This window comes from Gallus gallus, chromosome 9 (assembly GCF_016699485.2).
Source record: "Gallus gallus isolate bGalGal1 chromosome 9, bGalGal1.mat.broiler.GRCg7b, whole genome shotgun sequence".
Taxonomy (NCBI): Eukaryota; Metazoa; Chordata; class Aves; order Galliformes; family Phasianidae; genus Gallus; species Gallus gallus.
This window is the reverse complement of record NC_052540.1, coordinates 15,131,929-15,153,431: the sequence shown is the minus strand read 5'-3', so window position 1 is coordinate 15,153,431 and position 21,503 is coordinate 15,131,929. Positions and strand designations below refer to the sequence as shown.

The following is a 21,503-nucleotide window of genomic DNA, read 5'->3' as shown; positions in this document are numbered from 1 at the left end:
AGCCAAACTGCGATGAAAACTGCTACAGCAGCATCTTGAATAAAATAGCAACCAGCAGTCCCCAGACAGCCCTGAGAATTGCAAATCTAAAGGTGTGACTTCTGTTTCACTGATTTACTTTACATCAATCACAACCACATAAAACCCAGTCCTTAATATCCATTCAGAACTACGAAGGCGGTTTAGCAGAAAGGGATAGAAGCGATAAGGCATTAAGATTTTATGCCTGTACTTTATATCTTGCAGCAAAGCAAGGCAACAAAGCAATACTTCAACAGTTTGCTCCAGTATAGGTTTAAATCAGCACTCTGATCTACTCACCCTTTTCAGCGGTATCCAGGGAAAGTGTCTTGATGTCACGAGCCAACGTGTCCTGCAAGTGGTCTTGTCCATGCTCTGCATCATCATCATCAAACTGGGCTTCAATAATGACATCCGGACTCTTGGCGTCGCCTTTTGCTGCCTCTCGAGGAGCCCAAGTCCCCAGCATGTCCTCGGGGACATCTGATTCATGCGTGGCTTCTGTTTCTTTGTCACCACCATCTGGCTTTATTACCTGGAGGAGCAGGGGATTAAAAACAAGAGGCGAGCTAAATCACTGGACTGAAGAAAGAAAACATTATCTTTCTGTTTTCATGTGCATCCCCGAGGATCTGACAATGAATTGTGGGTGGCTGGTGGCACACTGCAATTGCCATGTAATTAGCCACAGATATTGCACAATCAAAAGTACCACCTCGCTAGGATAAAGATGGGAACAGCATGGCTTTTGTAGCACCTCAACTGTGACAATAATGTATCCAAAACGTATTTAGAGCATAACCATCCAGCTCCTGCCAAGCCTCTAATCAGCTCCCAGGGGTTGGGAGTGAGCACAGCGATGGAGGAGGATGCGGTACAGCTGCAGGAGCTGCCCAGCCATTGTCCACAGACACAGTGCCCACCCAGGCAGCTCCCAGCACACGATTTGGGACTGACTGAAAGAGAACAGAGAGGAGAACACTGTGCCCTGCGACCCGAGGAGGAACTGGACTGCGGCAGCTCAGTAAGGCGCCAACATCTACATTTACTGTAGGCTGCTGTCTTTTTGTCAAAGGCACACTATTATTGCTGCTACCTACACTGACCTCCTAACTAAATTACCAAGGGGTACAAGTTCAGAGCATAACCAGTAGCTAACGAGATGGTAGTTCAGACAAGTAACTCTGGTCACTGCTGCAGATCTGTCCCCACTTTGGTGTAGCAGTGGCAAAAGGGGAGGAGAAACCATAGCACATATACCTGTCCAGGTAAAGCAGACAACCGACCTGGATGGCATCCCTCTGTGCACTGCAGGAACTGCTCAGTCTCTGTTACACTGATCAAAACAGCTCACACCTTGGACAGGTTTGCTTTTCCTAGCGTCCTCTATACGACCGACAGTAAACTGCAGCCAACCCAACCATGCAACCAACCCAAGCAGTCCTGGAGCCCAGATTCAAAGCCATGCCTAAGTTTCCCTCAAGCTGCAGTACGTCAGTGCAAAGTTCAGATCAGGGTGGGGGAAAAGGAGTAAACGCACTGGAGGCTGCAGGCACCAAAAGCTGGGGGACCCCATCCCAAAGCCCTCCTGGCACCACTACTGCTGCTGATTGCTGGGCAGGACCTGTGCCAGAGGTGCTCCTCCTCCATCCCCCGTCCCCATCAGAAATGCAAGCAAAGGTGCTTCTAAAAATACAGGAAAAAAGCTTTCCTGTGACATATTTTCGATGATGTGCAGTCATCAGCAATAAAGCATAAGCAGCCTCAAGAGGTCCTCGCTGGAGACAACCATTCCAAATGAGGAAAAGCACAATCCAGAAAGCTCCATGTTTCTTTGTTCAGTAACTAAAAAGCAAATAGATCAAATCAGACCTATGCAAGCAAGACTTCCAGAACTTTAAATATATAAAGCTACATCCATGCTTCCAAGCAGTACCCGTTTCTTTGTAATCTTTCCACAATATGTAACAGAAAATCAATTTTAAAATGGGGTTGAATTCAAGTCTTAAAAAAAAAAACCCAAGATGACATTACCCTGAACTCTTGTTACCTTTTGTGACTCTGCTTTCCATCTTTATTTTCTTTTTTTTCCCCCTTTAATATGTATATAATTTGTTACCATGGCAGGTTCTGAATCAAACATTCAATTGTGAAAAGAAATAAAGAAGGGGGGGGGAAAGGTTTGGCAGAAGGTGGGAAAATTGCCTATTATTAAAGCTGGCTACACTCGGTACACAGAATACTGACACACAATGGTCTGGGCAAGAACAGTCTATTAGATTAGAGAGCTGACAAGGCTCCACATGCGAGTGATGCTGCCAGTGTGCCTCTCCAAAAAGAAAACCAGTGTCAACAGTAATGTTTGGACCCCGCTATGGTCAGATGTGGATGTACTCAGCTCTTAAATTTCAATTGCACCAGATGTGTGCAAGTGTGCAACTGCAGCAGGAGTTCATTTTCTTCAACCCCTTCAGGCTTTGCCTGGGTTGGTTTTTTTTTCCTTCCCAAGTCGTTCTTTAGGAGGGTGGGATGTGTTTTGGGTGCTAAATCACAAATCTTTCTATACCTAATGCAGTTAACAACATCAAATAGATCTGAATGCTAGGAAGCACTCCTCTAAAGATGCAGCACTGACAAGCTTATGCTTGAAGAGTTTATGTTGTATTAAAGAAAGCAGCAGATACTCATTTCTTTTTAAATGCCATACACTAAAATTAGCATGCTTCCCCCAAGCTAGGATACACACTGCTACCACCAGCTCGTGTGATGCTCCAGCTGTGACTACCTCAGCCCCCAGTCACACATTTCCTTATAGATCTGCAAATGGATTTTTGAGTAAAGTTTTCCAGAGTCTGCAAAATCACAACCTCCACGCGGAGCAGCAGAGCAAAACGTTTAGGGGCTGTCAAGCATGGGTGATAGGATTGGTTATCTTCGTAAGGCCAAGACAGATCACTTAGGCTGACATAACAGAGCAGGGAATGTCACAAAAATTCTTACATCGCATCAAAAATCTGGGGAAGCTGTACATCACACGGCTGGAAAGTTGCACTGTACCTCACAAAATTTGGAGCTGAATGGATACAATTATTCCAGTTAAGATCAAAGAGGTCCTGGCCAACATGAGCTCATCGCTCAGTGCCCAAAACACAGCAGCAGCGTATCTGACCAGCACAGACTGACCTCTTCTTGCATGCAGCATCTTGGAAGATGGACGCTTTCATTATCCTGCTCTCCCGTTTCTTACTGTGCTGTTGGAGCTCATACATGAAATAATGCATACGGAGTAGATCAGAACTTCTTCAGAAATGTCAAACAAACCAAGTGCACAGCTGTATATGTCTGTCACATAGCCATACGTGCAGCACAGCGCTCAGTACTTTGCACAGACCCACAAAGAGAGGATTCCCTTCTAGCGTATGGCCCTACTATTATGCAGACATCCCAGGATGTATGGTTAAAGCCCACAAAAGAACCTCAACTTTCTGACCTGGGAAGTTAAACATCAGCCTCGCTGCTGTATTATTTACATATGCTCCTTAATCAAAAAAATACCTTTTAAGAAGCACTTTCTTGAAATTCGATGGCTTATTTAAATGTTTGATCCTTAAGATAGTGGCCGAATAAGTTTTCTTCCAACTTAAAACAAACATCCATTGCTGAATAAGCATCAAGTTTCTGCCCCATAGTGATTGGTTTGTAAAGTCACAGATGACTGAACACGTATCTTTGAATGAAAATCCCATCTCAACCATAAGTGTAATAAAAAACAGCTAGTGGGCAAGTGCATCCTGGCATGAACACACACAATTTGGACAGCAGAGCGATTACCTCGCTGTATCCAGGCCAGTCTTGAAGAAGCCATCAAATGAATGATTGTCCTTACTTGGGAGGAATTTGTTCCAGCAGGAAACTGAACCAGGAAGCCGTACATTTGAAAGCATTGAGGGCTGCCTTCCGAGCCACAGAGAATGGCTTTCTCTGCCAGCAGCAATCTTCTATCTGCTCTGTTAGCTCCAAACTTCTCACAGACTTTCCACTTAAGCCTCCTATCCATAGGAGAAAGCACAGGCCTGTTTACTCTCATGCACCAGGCATGGTTTTTCTACTGCTGCTTCCTCAATGGCAAGAGTTAACCACTCATGCATGCCACACCTTGCATCTCCAACTACTGAGCCAGAGCAGTGACGTGCAATCTCCTTTGAGCTATGAATCCCCAGAGCTTTTACCAATACATGTACCAACTCCCCAGAGTATTTAACCTTGATCCTAACAGGCCTGCTTTTCCTTCTCACTCATCTCTGATCGTTACAAGCCACACAAGGAACCACGTCATCCAGGAGACATAGATATGGATGACTGTTGGACTAGGCATTGCTGAAAGCATGCACCTTGTATGGCTAAAACTGGACACAGTGTTGTTGTTTTCAACAGAAGCTCATGCAGAGTCCTCCTCCACTGCCAGCACTTTGCAAGTTAGGAAGTAGAATCACAGAATCAAAGAGGTTGGAAAAGACCAAGATCACCAAGTCCAACCCCAGCCCATCCTCACCGTGCCCACTGACCACATCCCTCAGTGCCGCATCTCCACGGTTCCTGAACACCTCCAGGTTTGGTGACTCCACCACCTCCCTGGGCAGAGTGTCCTCACTATGAGCATTTTGGACAGGGGTTCAAAAAGAGTGAAATTCACCTCAGAACGTTTGCAATAAGAAGAGGGACTAAGATAGCAAAGCTTAGACATTCCCAGTAGAACACGCTCTTCCTGAGATTCTTCAGGTGAGATTTCTCCACCACGCTGAGACATGACTGCTACTTTGAGCAGAGAGCATCTCAAAATGTTCTTTAAACATCTCACTAATTGTGCTCGGTTTTCAAATTTGCTGTCCTTTCCCACAGCAGAACTGATTAAAAGTTTCAAAGACAGCATTTGCTTTCACTTAGAAAGAAACAACAAATAGAACATGACTCATTCTTTTTTTTTTTTAAAAAAAAAAAGAAGTGTTTGAATGTGCCTAGATTTGACAACGAAGGAGTACACTCATGATATTTATCATATTAGCCGAACTCAGTCAGCCAGACACCCTGGGAGGAGCCTTCTGCTGCTCCAGGATTCACCAAAGTCCCCAAAGGAGGTCCTGCTGCGAACATGCGGTAGGAAACCCACAAGAATACAAAACAACCCACCGAGAATTAGGTTTCTGGTGGGATTCCATGGAGGTCTGCAGTTGGCCAAGCATTCACAATAATCTGAAACTACATATTAAGTCACTGGTAATAAAACTTGTGGATGACAAAGGCTTGCAGAGCAGTCAAGTCCAATTGGTGAACAAAGCTGATCTGAATTCAGAACGTTTGAGAATAGCCAAAAGTGAACTCAAATATCTAAGAATACGCAGCACGTGCCTGTGAATGGGTCTGCCTTGGAAGCTGCTGACTGGAAAGCATGTGGAAGATTTCTAACACAAATGTCAGCACCGGGATCCCTTCTGCTACAGACTGTAAAAGCAATCTTAGCTTTGTAACATCTCACCAGTGGGAGACAACAGGTTTGTGCAGTGCATATTCTCATACCGGTGCAGCGGAGAAGTCAGAGATGATGGAGTACAACAGCCCTTCGCCTGAAGTCAGTGAAAACCTGACGAAGCACCTCATCAAACCCAGAATATGCAAGACTGAAGTGACGGGTCACCTGTAGTAACTGCCTTCAGTGAGGTCCAGAGGGGCTCCTCGAGCTGCTGCAGAAAGGTGCAGTCAATTCATCAGCACGTGGAAGCAAAGGACAGGGGGACATGGAGCAAAGAAGGAACGGGGAGCACAAAACACAGGAACAGCTCTAAGGAAATAAGGGCTTCAGCCCAAGCCCATCTCCTGAGACCTGCAAATCAAGGTAAGATGCCTTCCTTCCAAAAGATACATTGCTCAAACACAAGTTCTGCTTTAGCTGTGGATAAGTCACGGTAGAGAGACAAAGCTTAGGGCAGAGCCATCGGTCCTCTCTGGTGCTGAGCTCAGTTAAGCAATAAGTTTGAAAAAGAGGAACAGGTTAAAAGGGGTTATTTCAAAAGGAAGGAAGACAGATGAAAACAGGGACTTTAAACCAAATTACCATCTCAGCCTTAAAAAGACCGTTGCTACCACAACACTAACACAAACACATTTCATACCAATACTGTGAACACCTGCATCTATTAGTCTCCCAGCTTTTGCCATATTAAACAGGCTTCACTTAAACCTGGCTCCCTCATGTTCACTCACGAGGGAGTAGGAGTGAGCCTGGCTAGCATGAGGATGCTGTCACAGCTCATACATACATGCTAGAGCCAAGCTACCATAAATACTAACAAGGAAGAGCTTTGCTTCTCAGAAAAGAACCAACCAAACACAGGCTGGTCAGCTCGAGCTCCTTCTTGGCTAAAGAAAGGATGGTACTTCCAATAAGAGGAAAACCACCTGTCCCAGGCACTTTCCCTTCACTTTGCAATCTCACGTACACCAAATGCTCTGGCAAAGATGGCAACTCGGCACAGATGAGCAGTCTCCGTGGGAGCTGTTATGGTGTTGCTTTTAAAATAACCATAGCGTTAGTGTTAAGGCTGCTCTTTTGTGTTTTGTTTTTGTGTGTATGTTGTGTTTGCTTTTTTTTAAGCAATCTTAAATTCTAAGCCACTGGAAACACTTGCTAACAGCCAGCAGGATCGCTATTTTATATTATACAGCACGTTACAGTTTACATTCCAGACACATCACACTGGACTCAATAATGGTACAAACATCCAAACCAAAATCTCTCCTGACTAACAAAGGCTGCTTGCTCCCCAGTGGGCTCTGCTGTTCCCAGGTGTCACACAGTTGCAAGAAAGCCATCCTGCAGATTCCAAGGAGTCAACTCCACGAGTAGGCCAAAGCTCCACAGAAGCAGTCAGCCCCAGCCGTGCAGGGGAGACAGCACAATTAATTGCTGAGCGCTTTTCAGAGCTCTTCACTGCAGAAGGTGAGAGGTGGGAGAGAAACAAATGAAATCTAATGCACGTGTTTTCAAAGCAAGATACAGAGGCAAATCTGCAATACATTCACCAAACCTAGCGAACCCCCAAAGCCAGCTCCTGCCCTGCCCTCACCAGCATTCTGCATCCCCTCCTTTCAGAGCAGCCTGCAGTGAAGTGAATGCCATGGGGAATCTCCATGCACCCCAAGTAGTTGTCAGTCGTGCCTGAAATAAGCGATGAGTGTGGCCACAGGGAGGGAATGATGGCCCAAGTAACGGAATTAACTGCAGAAAAACAAAAAGTAATTGCCAGGTAGTCACCTTTTCTCACTACTTCACCCTGTTTCCATCACTCTTGAGCTGTTCTTTCATCTTCTCTCTACTTCAGTCTGTACTTAAACATCACAGGTTACAGCACGTCCCCTCCAAGTCCTTCTCCTACCCCTTGTACAAACAACCAGAGCGACAAGTGGAAAAGCACCAAAAGGGAATATTTTCAATTCTGACCTTTCTGAATTCTACAGTCAAAACAAGAGCTGCCTCCACCCCACGTACCTCCATTCCCTATCTGGTCCTCTGACCTATCATTTCCTTAAGAGCTCCACGCTCATGTTGCCTGGCCCTTGTCCCACACCTCCAGTCTGCTTCCAAACACATCCAGCAACACCTCATTATCTCCAGGCAGGAGCTGATCTCCTCTGCCCCCATCTCTCCTGCAGTCCCTCCTGCCTCCAGCCCTGCCCGCGGGCTCCCCATCTCTCCCAGGTCAGGCAGTAGGATACACAGCTCTGTGACCAGCGCCTCATTGCTTTGAGTTCATTTCATCTGGTTCTCCAGTAACTCAGTAGATCAGACAGCTCCATCAGTATGCTCCTGATTCTCGGATCCTCCAGCTCTGGGTATGAGGGCACCCCACAGCAGCCATGTGATGTTTCGACACGTGCAGGCGATGAACATCAAGGAGTCACGGGTCAGCAGGGTATCCCTGGGTCTGCTCATGGAACACTACAGCCTCCACGGTGGACAAGCCAACCTGTTCTGGGCTCCCAGAGCACTACAAAGAGCTGTGTGTTATTACAGCCAGATCAACATACTCGTTCCACACTTGCCACTCCAGCTACCACCCCCAGGATCTGGTGCGAGGCTGAAAACAAAGCCTTTATTTTCAGAATGCCTCCAGCTATGGCTCTGACCTTCCCACACACGTTCTCCAGGAGTCCCCGGAGCAGAAGTGATGCAGCAAACACCTCGCAGCCCACACACGGCTCCCCTGGGCAGCTGTGCGCTGTCACATTTAAAGCACTGATGACTATTTAGCAGTGTTATCCCATCCTCTCAAATCTCCCTGGTGAGAAACTCTGACCCCAGGGAGGTGCACAAGATGTGGTTCAGCATCCAACCTTTAACACGCAGGAACTGACCTTCTCCTACACCCTCACCCCACAGCCAGGCTCAAAAATCCCATCAGGCACACACAGTTTCTCCATCTACAAGCAAACCCTGTCCATAAAAGAGGCCCTCCGGGCTGGCAGCCGCCCTGCTGGACCCCAGCGCAATGTTCCCTGTACCTTGGGGCTCTGCATTGCCTGCTCCTCGCAAGACCTCCCACTTTGGTGCATCTCATGAGCTGTGCGGTGCACTCCAGGCCACAGCGAACTGGAAACGAGAGCGTAATGCACAGGGCCCAGCTCTGAGGTTGCCAGAACATATTGGTTTGAAACATCACAGAAAATATTCGGCTCCATATTTTCAACAGTAGCCAGGAAGAAAATGCATGGAACAATTTTGAGAACTGTTTTTCAAAAGTCATTTAAATCAAATTATGCCCCATCCACACTGGCAGCAAAACCCTCCCTGCTAACTGGAACTGGTTTTCTTTTCTTTGCGTGTGTGTTCTTTTCTTTTTGGTTTAACTTGTTTTTTAGAAACTGTCTCCCAGCCATCTTTTTTTTCTGGTAATGCGGACAGGCGCTGCAGCACCACGGGAGCGGGTGCCAGGACAAAGCCTGTGATGCACAGCCCCTAGAATAAATCACTCAAGAGGGGTGGATTAGAGGAAGAGAGCAACGTGAGGTTACATCTTCAAAAGATACGATTCTCTGAAATCGCTGTGTTTTCTGCAAACTACTGCAAAAAGCCCTTCGGCGTGGAGCTGGTGCAGAGGGGCAGGCAGGCTTCTGGATCGTCTGCAGCTTCCAAACAATACCATGAATCAATATCTTTAAAAAGATGTGATTATTACATAGCGCTTGCATGTCATCAGAAAAGAATCTACTTGCGCCGAGTGTATCGTTTGAGAGCCTCGATGCCAAGCAAATCCACGCCACCGGCTCACACAAACCCAAAGCGTTACCCATGAACTGCCTTCTCTTTTCTCTTTCACAATACTACTATGTATGAAAAACGTATTTCCTGGAAACAGTAATACTCTTTGAAGACACATTCGGCATTTCACAAGCAGAACGAGGCTGCACCCACACGTGCCCATAGGAGGGAAGTGGGCTGACAACGCTAACTGATCGAAACGTGCCGTGAGGGCTATCCAAGATATTTGCATCTCTCTATCTCCTAAGGCCATGCAGATTCGAAGCTTTGCTCAGAATTATGTAAAAGCGATTCCTTACGTGTCTATGAAAATCTCTCGCTGGCGATCAGCACTTGAAGTTATCGAGGCAGGAAACAAACAACTCAGCAGGGAGTTAACACGTCGCAGCTTGCTCCTTAAGCCCCTCGCTTTCTCATTTAGTCCTTCTGCTTGGGCTCTGAGTGCCAGCTCCCAGGGGTCTCAGCCCTGCACACGTTCTGACACACTTTCAAAGCCCAGAATGATACACCTGGGACAAAGCACACACTGTTCAGGAAGTTCGCCGGGGCCAAGAAAAGCAATAGATATTTCCACAGTTAACTCTCATTACTGTTTGCCAATAAGTCTCTTATTGTGAAAACCCATAATTGGAAACTGTCATATTACAGAACAATTTACGGAACTTTTCAGAGTATATATGGCCCAGTGGGAGCCTCCTTTGATGTGTTCCATCAGCCCAGGTCTGCTTATTTATTCATGCAGTGAAAGAAGAGCATCAGGAACTTAAACAAGTCATTGCTGAAGTGCCACCGAGGTTCCCACTCCAGGAGTGCTTCACATAGTTCCTCGCTTCTCAGCCCCTTCTGTCATTCATCTTCACGGCTGCATTCAGTCAACAGCTTGGCTGCCCCGTCCTTATTTCATTTCATTTTCTTCAGAAACATTCCTGCACATACATTGTCATCAGTGCACTTGGAGCACGGGGCAGCAAAGCAGAGCTGCACGCTGCCGCGCTGCCTTCGGTCCATCAGGTGAGCTTGGCAGAACTACGTGCTACTCCTCCAGCCTCTGTCACATCGAGGAAACTGGCACCTCCACTGATTCCTAAAGCAGATTTCCATCGCATCAAAACACAGCTCCAGCCAAGAACAACAGCCACCTCCGAAGGCATCACGACGCTGTTAGAGTAAACTGCACACATACAGCAGCGCTTCCTTTGTAGATCCCCACCATTTGGTGAAAAGGTAAAGGATTTCCTGACAGGCAGCTGGGGTGCCCCTCCAGCACCTCTCACGCTGAGAGCATTCTGTGCCCAAAGTCACTTCTGAAGAGAAGCCAAAAGCACTCCTTCACCCTTGATATCAGCAAGTTCCAACTGCATCTCACCGCGACACAAAGCACACAGCGCCTGTGGGCAGGAGGAGGGAGCTGCCAGCAGCATGCTTTGCTCAGAGATTCCTGCAAATACACAGCATGGGGCTTTGGGCTGGAAGGTTTCCCCACGTGCGACCTAAACCTGCTAGAGACCCCTTTTCTTTGGTTTTCCTGATTGAGACACCATTCCAGCCAAGCACGCAGACAACTTGGTTTTCAACGCCTGATTAGAAAGATGCCTGCAATCTTTGCCCACCATCATAGAATCATAGAATGGCTGAGTTGGAAGAGACCTTAAAGCCCATGCAGACCCAATCCCTGCCACAGGCTGGCAGCCCCCCACCAGCTTAGTTTCCTCAGGGCCCATCCAACCTGGCCTTGGGCACCTCCAGGGACGGGGCACCAACAGCTCTCTGGGCTGCAGTTCCAGAGCCTCAAATGATACCACATCTCATGAAAAGAGCAAAGTGCCTGCAAGGTTCTGTGTGGTAAAGCCACAAATATAAATACTCAGTTTTCATGGATTAGGGGTCCTGGACTGCTCTGTTTCATGGGTGTCATATCAAGCACAAGCTGAGGAAAAGCAAATTAAGGCAGCTGGGCAGGCAGGTGCCCCAAGACAAAGTGAAGGGATACTTCTCCACGCACTAAATGGGGATGGCATTTGCTTCATGTGCAAACAGAAGGATTAACATCCCCAAATACTTCGCCCAGGTTCAGAGCACAGTGTTAGCTTAGGGTTTACCAGAAGCACCAACACACCCACTCGCTTTCTGTTAACCACACAGAATGTACTGAGGTGCTCACAGCTACACACGTCAGCCTTCCACCGTAGGTACTCACATGGTGGAAGGGTTGTGTTGATTAATTTACAGCTGATGGTAGCAAGTTCAGAAGTTTCAAACACATTAATAAGAATTATGGACAATTTGGTTACTCATCCTCATCTGAAATGAATTCATACCTCGATGACTGCATTTGTTTTCTACTTGCGCACTTTTGCCCCAGTCTGCATCAGGGGCATGCTGTACTCAGTGCCATACAACATTGCTGCACAGAGCTTTTAGGAAGCTTTTATAGATAAAGACAAAACATTAACAGGAGGGAATACATGAGAACAATAAGGTTACACACAGATTGACTTGGAGAAGAGCACATCTTATGGGGTTCAAGTGAAATCATTTGAGCTTGCATTTGCATGTGGGAGCCCAAGGTGCAGTAAAGAACCCTCTTGAACCAAATGGGAGATGCTCAGCATTTTGCAGAGGACATGTATTGCTGCAGTGTTTTCTCTCCGCCTGGTGAAAACAATCAGTAGGACCAGGCTTCCTCCTGAAATGGCGACAGGGAAATGACTGCTGGCATTTGCGTCACACGGATCTGCTCAAATTACTTGGGGATGAATCTTAACACAAAGCAAGCACTTCAAGCTAGACGTCTATAGCTCTGCCTGCTTGCATAAACCTCTAGCAATATGGTATCCCTCATTAAGTTCTGAAACAGTGTTTATTAGTAGGTTAAAACACATCAGCCTCCTCCACCAGGCTCCTCAACTTATTTTCATGACATCGGCATTCAGGTTTATTTAACCCAGCGAAAATATACATTGATTAAGCTTGGTCTCAGAGCATCTCCTTCAGCATTGGAAAAGTCAGCCAATAGGGACAGCAAATTCTTGCTCCTCGCCTTCAGAACAAGGTTTCCCCCACCACGAACACGGTACACCCCATCCCACCTTTGCAAACAGCAAACCCTGCAGCGAGCACTCAGAAGTCACCACGGAGCTCACGGCTCTGTAATGCCAGACACCTTCTGCTGTGTTTTTCCTGCCTGGCAATGGATACTGTTCCACCAAAACCTTTCCACGCAATGAACCAAAAGTTATAATTCAAATTAAAATCAAAGGCGGGGCAAAGAGCTGACACTGGAGGGCTTCTGTTCTATATTTCTGTCTCTAATGAGATATTTCAGTGTGTTTCTCTTCTGTAACTTCAACTTACAGAGGAGCCTGGGCTCTCTTCCCCTCTCTTCATTAAAAAGCCTTATTTAAGCTGAGATCTTGTATACACTTTTTCTGCCAAGAACAATTTTTTACAACTGAGTATTAAGCTCCTTTAAAAAAAAAAATCCAGAAATGTATAATGGAAATACTGACAGTGCCCAGGATCACAAGCACAGAAGCATTGCTGCGATAGGCAGTCCGCATCCCATCCAAAAGGAAAAGTTGGTCTCTCCACCAAATTCCACTTTCATTCTGTAACAATGGCCAGTTATGAGATCAGTAAAAACAGGTGCAAACAAAAAATAACACTGAAGATTTAAGCAGTGACGATGGCAGTACAAAGCCATTACCTCGGTTACTAAAGTGCAAGATTTTTTTATTATTATTTTTAAGAAAGTCCTGAATTGCTTTATAACTCATTCCTCCTGGGCAAACTCTTCTCCCAGTGGCCATCACCAGCTACCTTGGCAAATCTCTGAATTACGCTTCCAAATTCTAATGCCACAGCCGTTCCCAGAAATGATTAATCCACTGATCTATATTCTTTTTTGTCTGTTTTATCTCTTGGCTCAGCGTAATGAAGCCGACCACAACAAGATGCAGCTCACACAGCCACACAGAAGCCAGATCCTCCATGTTGACAGCCCAAACCTCTGCCCTACAACTGGCCGGGAAGCTTCCCCTCCAGATAAACCTTGCTTTCCAGTAAGAAATGCATGGCTGCATACCATCACAACCCAAACCTCACAGGCTATGTAGAAGAGGTGACGAGCTGCCTAGCTATAGTCACTAGAAGAGATTTACCCCAAATAGAACAAATCAGTGCCCATTGTGCAACGTCATCCTCTTAATATCCTGAACACACACTTCCACTTCTCTTCAAGACGCACAGTGAACACTGCAATGAAATGCAATGGAAAGTAGAAATCCAAGAAGAATTATGTGCTTGGTTGTGTTAAAAGGTACAAAGCCAAGTTGCTAACAGGCCATGTGGGCAAAAAGCCACAGCCTCTGCAGTGTCAAGTGTTAACCCCACTCCACCACTCCTGCAAAACAAATCTGAGAATGACCAAATTCAGAAGCACAGCTCAATAACATGTGACTGTGAACCAGCCTTGACACCTGCTTATGTCATTAATAAAATATTTAATATATTAAGAGCACTCGGCCTTCAAAAGCGCTTACCGGTGTTGAAATGTGTTAGTCATCCAACAAGAGCTCTCACTTCAACACTGGAAATCACGGAACGAGGATATCAAATCCAACCTCAGCAAGGTAGCCAGCCCAAACAGTGCATCTGGGCTGTGCTACCTGTGAGCGTTCCTTTCTAAAAACTACAGCATGCCAATCTTCTCTACTAGAAAGGAGGGAGTCTCTTTCCTTCCACAGATTAAGAGAGGCAATGACATTGTCTGCCACCACACCAGTTAAATAAGCCTGGTCAATTCAAAGTGACTTCATCCAGACCTGCTGAATTCAATGCAGCCTTCACTAGGTCAATCTTCCCCTCTTAGTGAAAGTCACTATAGGATGGCATCTACCAACTTTCCTTACTTGGGAGAAATTATTTAAAGATTATCCATACAGGCAAACTGCAATATAATAAGTGTGTAAATTATATATATATTTAAGCAACTAGTAAAAGGATATTAAAAAAGAAAAACTCAAACATCTGCACCCAGAAAAAAAGTTCTACCTTTCCATAAAGGCTTCTTTACTGAAAGGAGGTTGTGGTGAAGTAGAGGTCAGCCTCTTCTCCCAGATAACTAGTGATAGGATGAGAGGCAGTGGTCTTAAGTTGCACCAGGGGAGGTTCAGGTTGGATATCAGGAAAAAAATCTTCTCAAAAAGGGTGGTGAGGCAGTGGCATAGCTTGCACAGGGAGATGGGGAGTCACTGTCCCTGAAGGTGTTCCAGAGCCGTGGAATTGCAGCACTGATGGACGTGGTCAGTGCGCATGGTGGGGATGGGTTGGCCATTGGATCTGCTACCTTAGAGGTCTTTTCCAACCTTAATGATTCCATGATTCTATAAAACTAGGAGGAAAGTAGATTTGTGTCCATCACTATTATTTATGCATCATTTAAATAAGCTGTTTCCATACCAACTTCCGTCATGTAACTTAAGAGGTTTCGAGGGATGTATTCTTGAACCTCCACAGAAGACAGGACTACATCTCCACTTCATTGCAGGAAAGCCTGGAAAGCAGCCTCTACAAACAGTACCACGCGCCTGCAACTCACCAAGGGAGTTTTATGTTGTAAAAAGAAAAAAAGCTGCCCTTACACCTCTAAGATATGAGGATTTTCCCCTCAGTGCTAAAGTCCTTTGTTATGATTACTTTTATTACAATGAATCTAAACGCTGTGGATTATTAATCAAATCTTCTGACAGCCCTCCAATAATGAAAAACGATGTGTAGCTAACAATGACTCACCATTCATCTTAAGCTGATAGTACAGGAAAAGAAGGAGAAAGTTCCTAGTTCCTATCCAGGCAGCTTTAGGAAACTCCTTTCATTTGCTTTCTCACCAGCAACTCCAGTGTATTTGCTGGCTCGAACAAGGCAAACTTCCTACTTGCTTTTATTCTCTCCATAGATGATATTCCATCAAAGACTATTAGTACCCAAAGCATCTAGGTTATTAGGAAAGCTAAGATGACATGACAAGCAAGTTAATGCTCTCTTATGTAAAACATTAAGTCCTTGGTTTGTTTGTTAAGTTTATTTAAATACCTCCTTGAATTCTCTGGCTTGTTTTGAAAGTTGGACTTGATGATTTTGAAGGTCTTCTGCAATCTAAATGATTCTGTGATCCTATGAAGCAGCTATTTGCCCTGCAAGCTAATCAATTACTTTGTCAATCACAGCATTATCTGAGGAAGGGAACTCTTCACACTGCAGTTTGTTTTGGGGCTGCTGGGGATTCAAATCCCAAACCCTACTTTCTCCATTTGGGACCTAAAGTCCCTGCTTGCACCTCCTCAGCCAGGCTATATGAGGGCCAAAGGACAGATGACAAGAGGTTCCACATTAACAATTCTTGCTTAAGCAGTTCTACCAAGCTGGGGAAGGCTTGCTGCATGCTCTGTGACACAGACACCATGGGGTGGCACCGCGGCTCCCAGGACACACTGCTGGGGCAGCACACCCCAAACCCTCACTCCCATTTCCGGCCACTTTCTGGAGTTAATGCTCTTCCTGCACTTTGCAGATGATTAAATGGCATTTGCAGTCCATGATCGAAAACAAAAGGGATAGAAGTCCGAAAACATCCGGAGATAAGCGTCTGCTTGCAGTGGAACAATGAAATGGAAGGATTGGTCCTGTTAAGCACACAAAGGTTATCGATGACCTACCAGCTCACACCACGGCTCCCCGCTCTGCATCACAGCACCTGTGCTGCTTGCCACGGGCAGACACAGCCATCACCTCCAACAAAGGCATCTTCCCTTCAAGAAGCACCTTCAAACCAACTAAGAAGGGCTTCTGAGGAACAAAGACTACACGCAGTGCAAACTTGACTTCAAACCAAGTGCATGATCAAACCTGCTTCCTTGTAAAATCTTAATGGGACTCCACCACAATAAAACTAAGCGAGTTATTCAGTTCTTAGCTCATAATTTTCTTCCTAATTTGACCACTTTGTAAAGTTGCCTTAAAACCTCCCAGAAGTTCTTTCACCGCTTTATGTGCAGTCCTACAAGTGCAATTAAAATGTTCTACCCAAACTTTACCATATAAATGGTTTTTATGATGTCTTAAAAGAATTTTGCTTTCCTTCCAGCCTGTATACTCGTGCTGTTCAAAGCCTCACTTTAGGCAAGTTAAAAATAAAGCTGATACTTCAAAACCTAGATGAAAACCAGTTTCAATCCTTACGCATTTAAGTGTCTCTCTCTTATTTTACCCATGACTTCAGGAGCTGCTCCCGTCAATTCCACTTCAAATGATACTACAGAAAGCTATGAATTTATAACTGAAAGACAGAATTTCAACATCAATAGCTCCAAAACTGTCAATGTCATAAACCAATCACACAGCAAAACCTACCAGCCCTCAGAATCCACCAGATCTCTAAAAGGAAAACAGAAATTTGCTATGGCTGTTTGAAAGTAGGGGTTGAAGTAAATTAATACACAAATCTGTACGTAGTTGGACACTGTTCTCACCTGTATAAATATTTTGCATCATGTCATACGAAACATATGGATACTGCACAGAGAAACAAGCATGCTACAGTCCTCCAATACAAGAAGTAGTACGTCTCATTTTCATTTGATAATAAAACACAGAACTTTTAGAAGTCTCAGTTACTCAGGCATATTAGCTAGAAACTTTGTAGGCTACAGTTCAAGGACCTCTGCATTTCTTGGGAATTTACACCGCTCTTGTTCCTCTCACACAGTCAGAAATTGCCACACAGGTTCTACTGTACTCTTGACCCCCAGAGGGAGCGGCTCATTCCTGTGGATCATGCCAACAGCTGCTTAAGATGAGGTTTCCCCATCGATCACACTGGAATAGTCACATGCACGCGTATGATTGACTGGGTTCTAGAAGCATTCACTTCCAGTGAGCATAAGCGTTTCCAAAGAAACTGCAGAAGTTTAAACACATCCTCTTGTTTGCTACCCTTGGAATACGCGACAAGTTTTTATCCTGAAGTCCTAAGTTACAAAACTGCATTCTAGAAGAAAATTATTTAGTTAAGTCCTTCCATGGGTTCAAAGTGATATGAAACCACTTCAGTGTGCATAATTTGGAAAAAATCACTAAACAGACTCACCAAATTTTGTCCACACAGCATTGGCTTCTAAACAAACCCCTACAGTCAGTTTTCTGCCCAGACCAAGTTTTACAGTAGAGTTGCATTCAATTTTCTAAGCTTGTAACACAGAAAGGTTGACTAAGCCCAACTGTAACTACAACGCTTACAGAAGCGTACATATACTTTCATGCATAATGCATTAGGGCATGATCTAAACATTCCTCAGTGATTTTCTTCCAAAAAATTCTTGCTCGTATTCATTACCTTTTACCAAAGAGACACGAACTGAACTTTCTCATTTTAAACTCATTCAGCTGTTCTGCATTTACTTCTGCACAGCGAGAATACTGGGAAGCGTGAGGTGGGAAAATCTCACTGGTTTGGGGCATAGCTTCTTCACAGCTATGTATCACAGTAATTAATGCTGTTCAGGGAAGAGGGCTTTTATCTCTTTATCACAAAGAAAAGTTCATGTGTATGTGGCTAAAGAAATAAATAAAGTTACCCTGGCCATCTCCCAGGAAACAATGGAGTTGATGATAATCCTACATCATTTTTCATTGCAGAGCAGGCAGGGTGCCTAATGCCATTTTGACCAACCCTGAAAAAGGTCTGAAAAATTTAAAAAGGTGGCAGCAAGTAATAAATAACACATGTGGCAAATTTAAAGCTCCATGTTGATGCTTTTAATATCATAGTCCTATACTATATATGAAACGTCCAGCCATGAATGCAGCTAGAATCACAGAATCATTAAGGTAGGAAAAGATCACTAAGAGCATCAAGTCCAACCCAGCCCATCCCCACCAACCACGTGCCACATCTCTACATTTCCTTAACACCTCCACAGATGGTGACTCCAACACCTCTCTAGGCAATCCATTTCAATGCCTTAGCTTGACCCTAAAAATGACTGATGCAATCTAACCTAAGAACATTTCCCAAGCTTTCTTGGTAGACAGGACTTAGGAATCATTGTCTATACCTCCTTCACACCACATTTGACAGACAAACAGGCACAGAGCTGCTTAGCGGAGCCAAAGGGTTGTTCTCATGCTGGTCACTCAAGTGACACAGATTACCCATGCATACAGCTACTTCTGTTAGATATTAGGAGAAATTTATTCTGAAAAAGTTATGTTGGAACTGGCAGTCCAGGGAAGTAGAGTCACCACCACTGGAGGTCTTCAAGAACTATGGAGATGTGGCATTGAGGGTCACAGTTAGTGGGGATGGTGAGGATGAGTGAGTTGGTGGCTGGACTTGGTGATCTTAGTGGTCTTTTCCAACCTTAATGATTGTATACGAAGTTAAAACTGAGGTAAGGTACAACACATGACATTTAATCCCTGAGGTGTGGTAGGCTGGAGCAATCCCAGACTGCTGAGCAGCAGAGGTGTTGAGGCAAGTCTACGAAGACAAAAGGAACAGGATGTGAAATTTCCGAATGAAAAGTATTTGACATATGCTTACAGCTTTCTAAAGTAATGGATCCCTGGCGGGTAAAACCACAGTGTTTAATCAGAGGGTGATAAGGTTGGGAGCTCCATTTCCTAACAGCACTGCACAGTTATGTGTATTTTGTTGTCTGTCATTTTGGACAACGCCCTTTGCTCAAGCGCTGATCCTCAGAACACATTATACGCTGTTAGAAGAGATTAGTTTAACTGCAGATTATTGTTTTTTCTGCTTTCACAAAGCACTCAAGAGAAATTAATGCTTGGAAACTGGAGCTGTGAAGCACAGGATAACAGTTTATTTACGATCGCAGCAGCCTACCTCTCAAAGCCAACTCTCAGGCCCCAGGTCCATTCCCATGTCAATAAACTTGGCCGCTACAGTGATGTGCCACTCACTCGTGAACTCACTTAAGTGGCTTTGCTGGAACAGAAGAGCAGACAGCTAAAACCGACTACCAGACAACGCAGACTCCTTCAGTGATCAAAAGACAACTGGGGAGGAAAAAAAATGAGTTTTGATACATGCTCACGGTTTTGTAAACAGTAGCAAAAAGACTGCCCAAGGTCTCATTCAGCTCATAGGAAATTACTGTACAGATGGAGACACTGCCCTGACAAGGCCAGCTTTCCCCTCCCAGCCTTTCCTCCATCTGACAGTTACAGCTGCCACCACACCTAGTTGCTGGGCTCCGTTATATCATAGTCACTGATAGGAGTCACCCATGGGAAAGTAGCACGGTGGGACTAAAATGATGTCAGGTGCCATGAAGAACGTTTTTCCTTTGCCTGACAAACTTTTGAACCTTACAAGAGGGTAGCCATCCGTTCCTGTGATTTTTTTCCCCCTCTACTAATGAACTTTAACAATGCATATCCTGCCAGGAAACGTTACCATGCATTAGTGATAAACTATTACATAAAGAGGTAAAGAAGTTTCCAAGACACGAATCTAAGCTGATAAACACATTACACCCATAACTCAGTGACTGTGCAGAAAAGTAAAAAGAATAAGCAGTTCTGAGAGTAGATAACGTAACACCAATGCTATCAAAACATGGCTCTGTGCATGAAGCACAGCTTCTGAACTAAACCAGACTGAACTAATGGCTCTCCGTTAAACTTGGGTATCCCTACATGGCTTAGCACAGACCACAGACCACATATATATATCCCTCCCATGAGAAAGCTAGGAGATTTTCACATAAAATCATAGAACTGCTCAGGTTGGAAAAGACCTTCAAGATTACCAAGACCAACCTCAACCTAACCATACTACCCTAATTCTAACAACCCTCTGCTAAATCACATCCCTGAGCACCACATCCAGAAAAGACCTTCATCATCAAGATCACGAAGTCCAACCTCAACATAACCATACTACTCTAACAAGCCACCACTAAATCATTGTCCTGAGGTACCACATCTAGATGGTTTTTAAACACATTCAGGGATGGTGACTCAACCACCTCCCTGGGGAGCCTATTCCAGTGCTTAGCAACTCTTTCTATAAGGAAGTCTGTCCTGATATCCAATCTAAACATAGAGTACAAACAACAGCGGTCAACGCTCGTTCCAGAAACAAGCAAAAAAACCAAGGAGAACAAAACCAGGAGCATGTCCTAACTGCAAGGTAATTAGCAAAAGCAGTTGGGATTTCCAAGCACCAACAAGCACCATACAGGATATACGCCTTCATGCAGAAACCCAGAAGAGGATGTTTTTCAGACAGAACACAGAATGATGCCTGGAGAATTCTTCACCAGTCACTTTTCACAACCAAAATACACAAGTGCTAGTTACACTGTGCCAGCTCTTCCTTTTCACACTTCCACAGCTGCTCAACAATTAAGAAATATGTATTTTGGCACTGCTTGCTGTTTTAAAATAATTTAGACAACGGTAAAAAGAAAGAAATACTCCATCCCCTGAAAATAATACAGCTGAATATAGATGAACATTGAGCATACTGGAAAGTTTAAAATAAATAAGTTACAAAATCACAAAAGATGTAGACCTATTTTTATGAACCAGTTATTGTCTGACTTGTAGAAAACAAAAATAAGCCAATAGAAACAACGATGAAAATAATCAGCAATGCCATTTTCAGCATACTCAGTAGTAGATGAGCAGCCTGCCCTGCACTTATTTCCTAGAGTCATTAAAAAAACTTTTTAAAAGATTTTCCATGTAGTTGAGACTGGGACAAAAACTGGATAGTACAGATAGAATCTGGGACCTTCAAACCTGCAAACACCAGTTGTCTTATCAGCAAGCACATGTTGAAAAATGATGTCAAGTGCACAGCTACTGAAGCAGTGAGGAATTTGTTGGAAAAGATAATCAGGAAGAATTTTAATTTACCTTTCAGTGTTATGACTGACAGCTCTCAAACAAGAAGCTTCAATTTAAAAGAGTCACTTGCAAATCTTCAAGATGTTTCAGAAAGAGATACTGCCACAGATAGAGATTCCAGAGCATTGATTTGTATGTTAATCAGGTTAAGGATAATGTCAGGCAGCAGCTGAAGTAAGACTTCTTATATTGGCAGCATTAAGAAAACTGCTGCTGATGCATACACAGC

At 44.5% G+C, this 21,503-nt stretch overlaps 1 protein-coding gene across 6 annotated transcripts in view; it reads right to left on the bottom strand.

Annotated features, from left to right (window-relative positions):
- DIS3L2 (DIS3 like 3'-5' exoribonuclease 2) overlaps positions 1-21,503 on the bottom strand; it is a 163,924-nt gene that overhangs the window by 108,624 nt on the left and 33,797 nt on the right. For all 6 annotated transcript variants that reach the window (XM_046898826.1, XM_015291462.4, XM_025153427.3 and 3 more), the window contains one exon: positions 322-556. In XM_046898826.1, the coding sequence (XP_046754782.1) occupies positions 322-556 (235 nt within the window). The remainder of the gene's footprint in view (positions 1-321; positions 557-21,503) is intronic.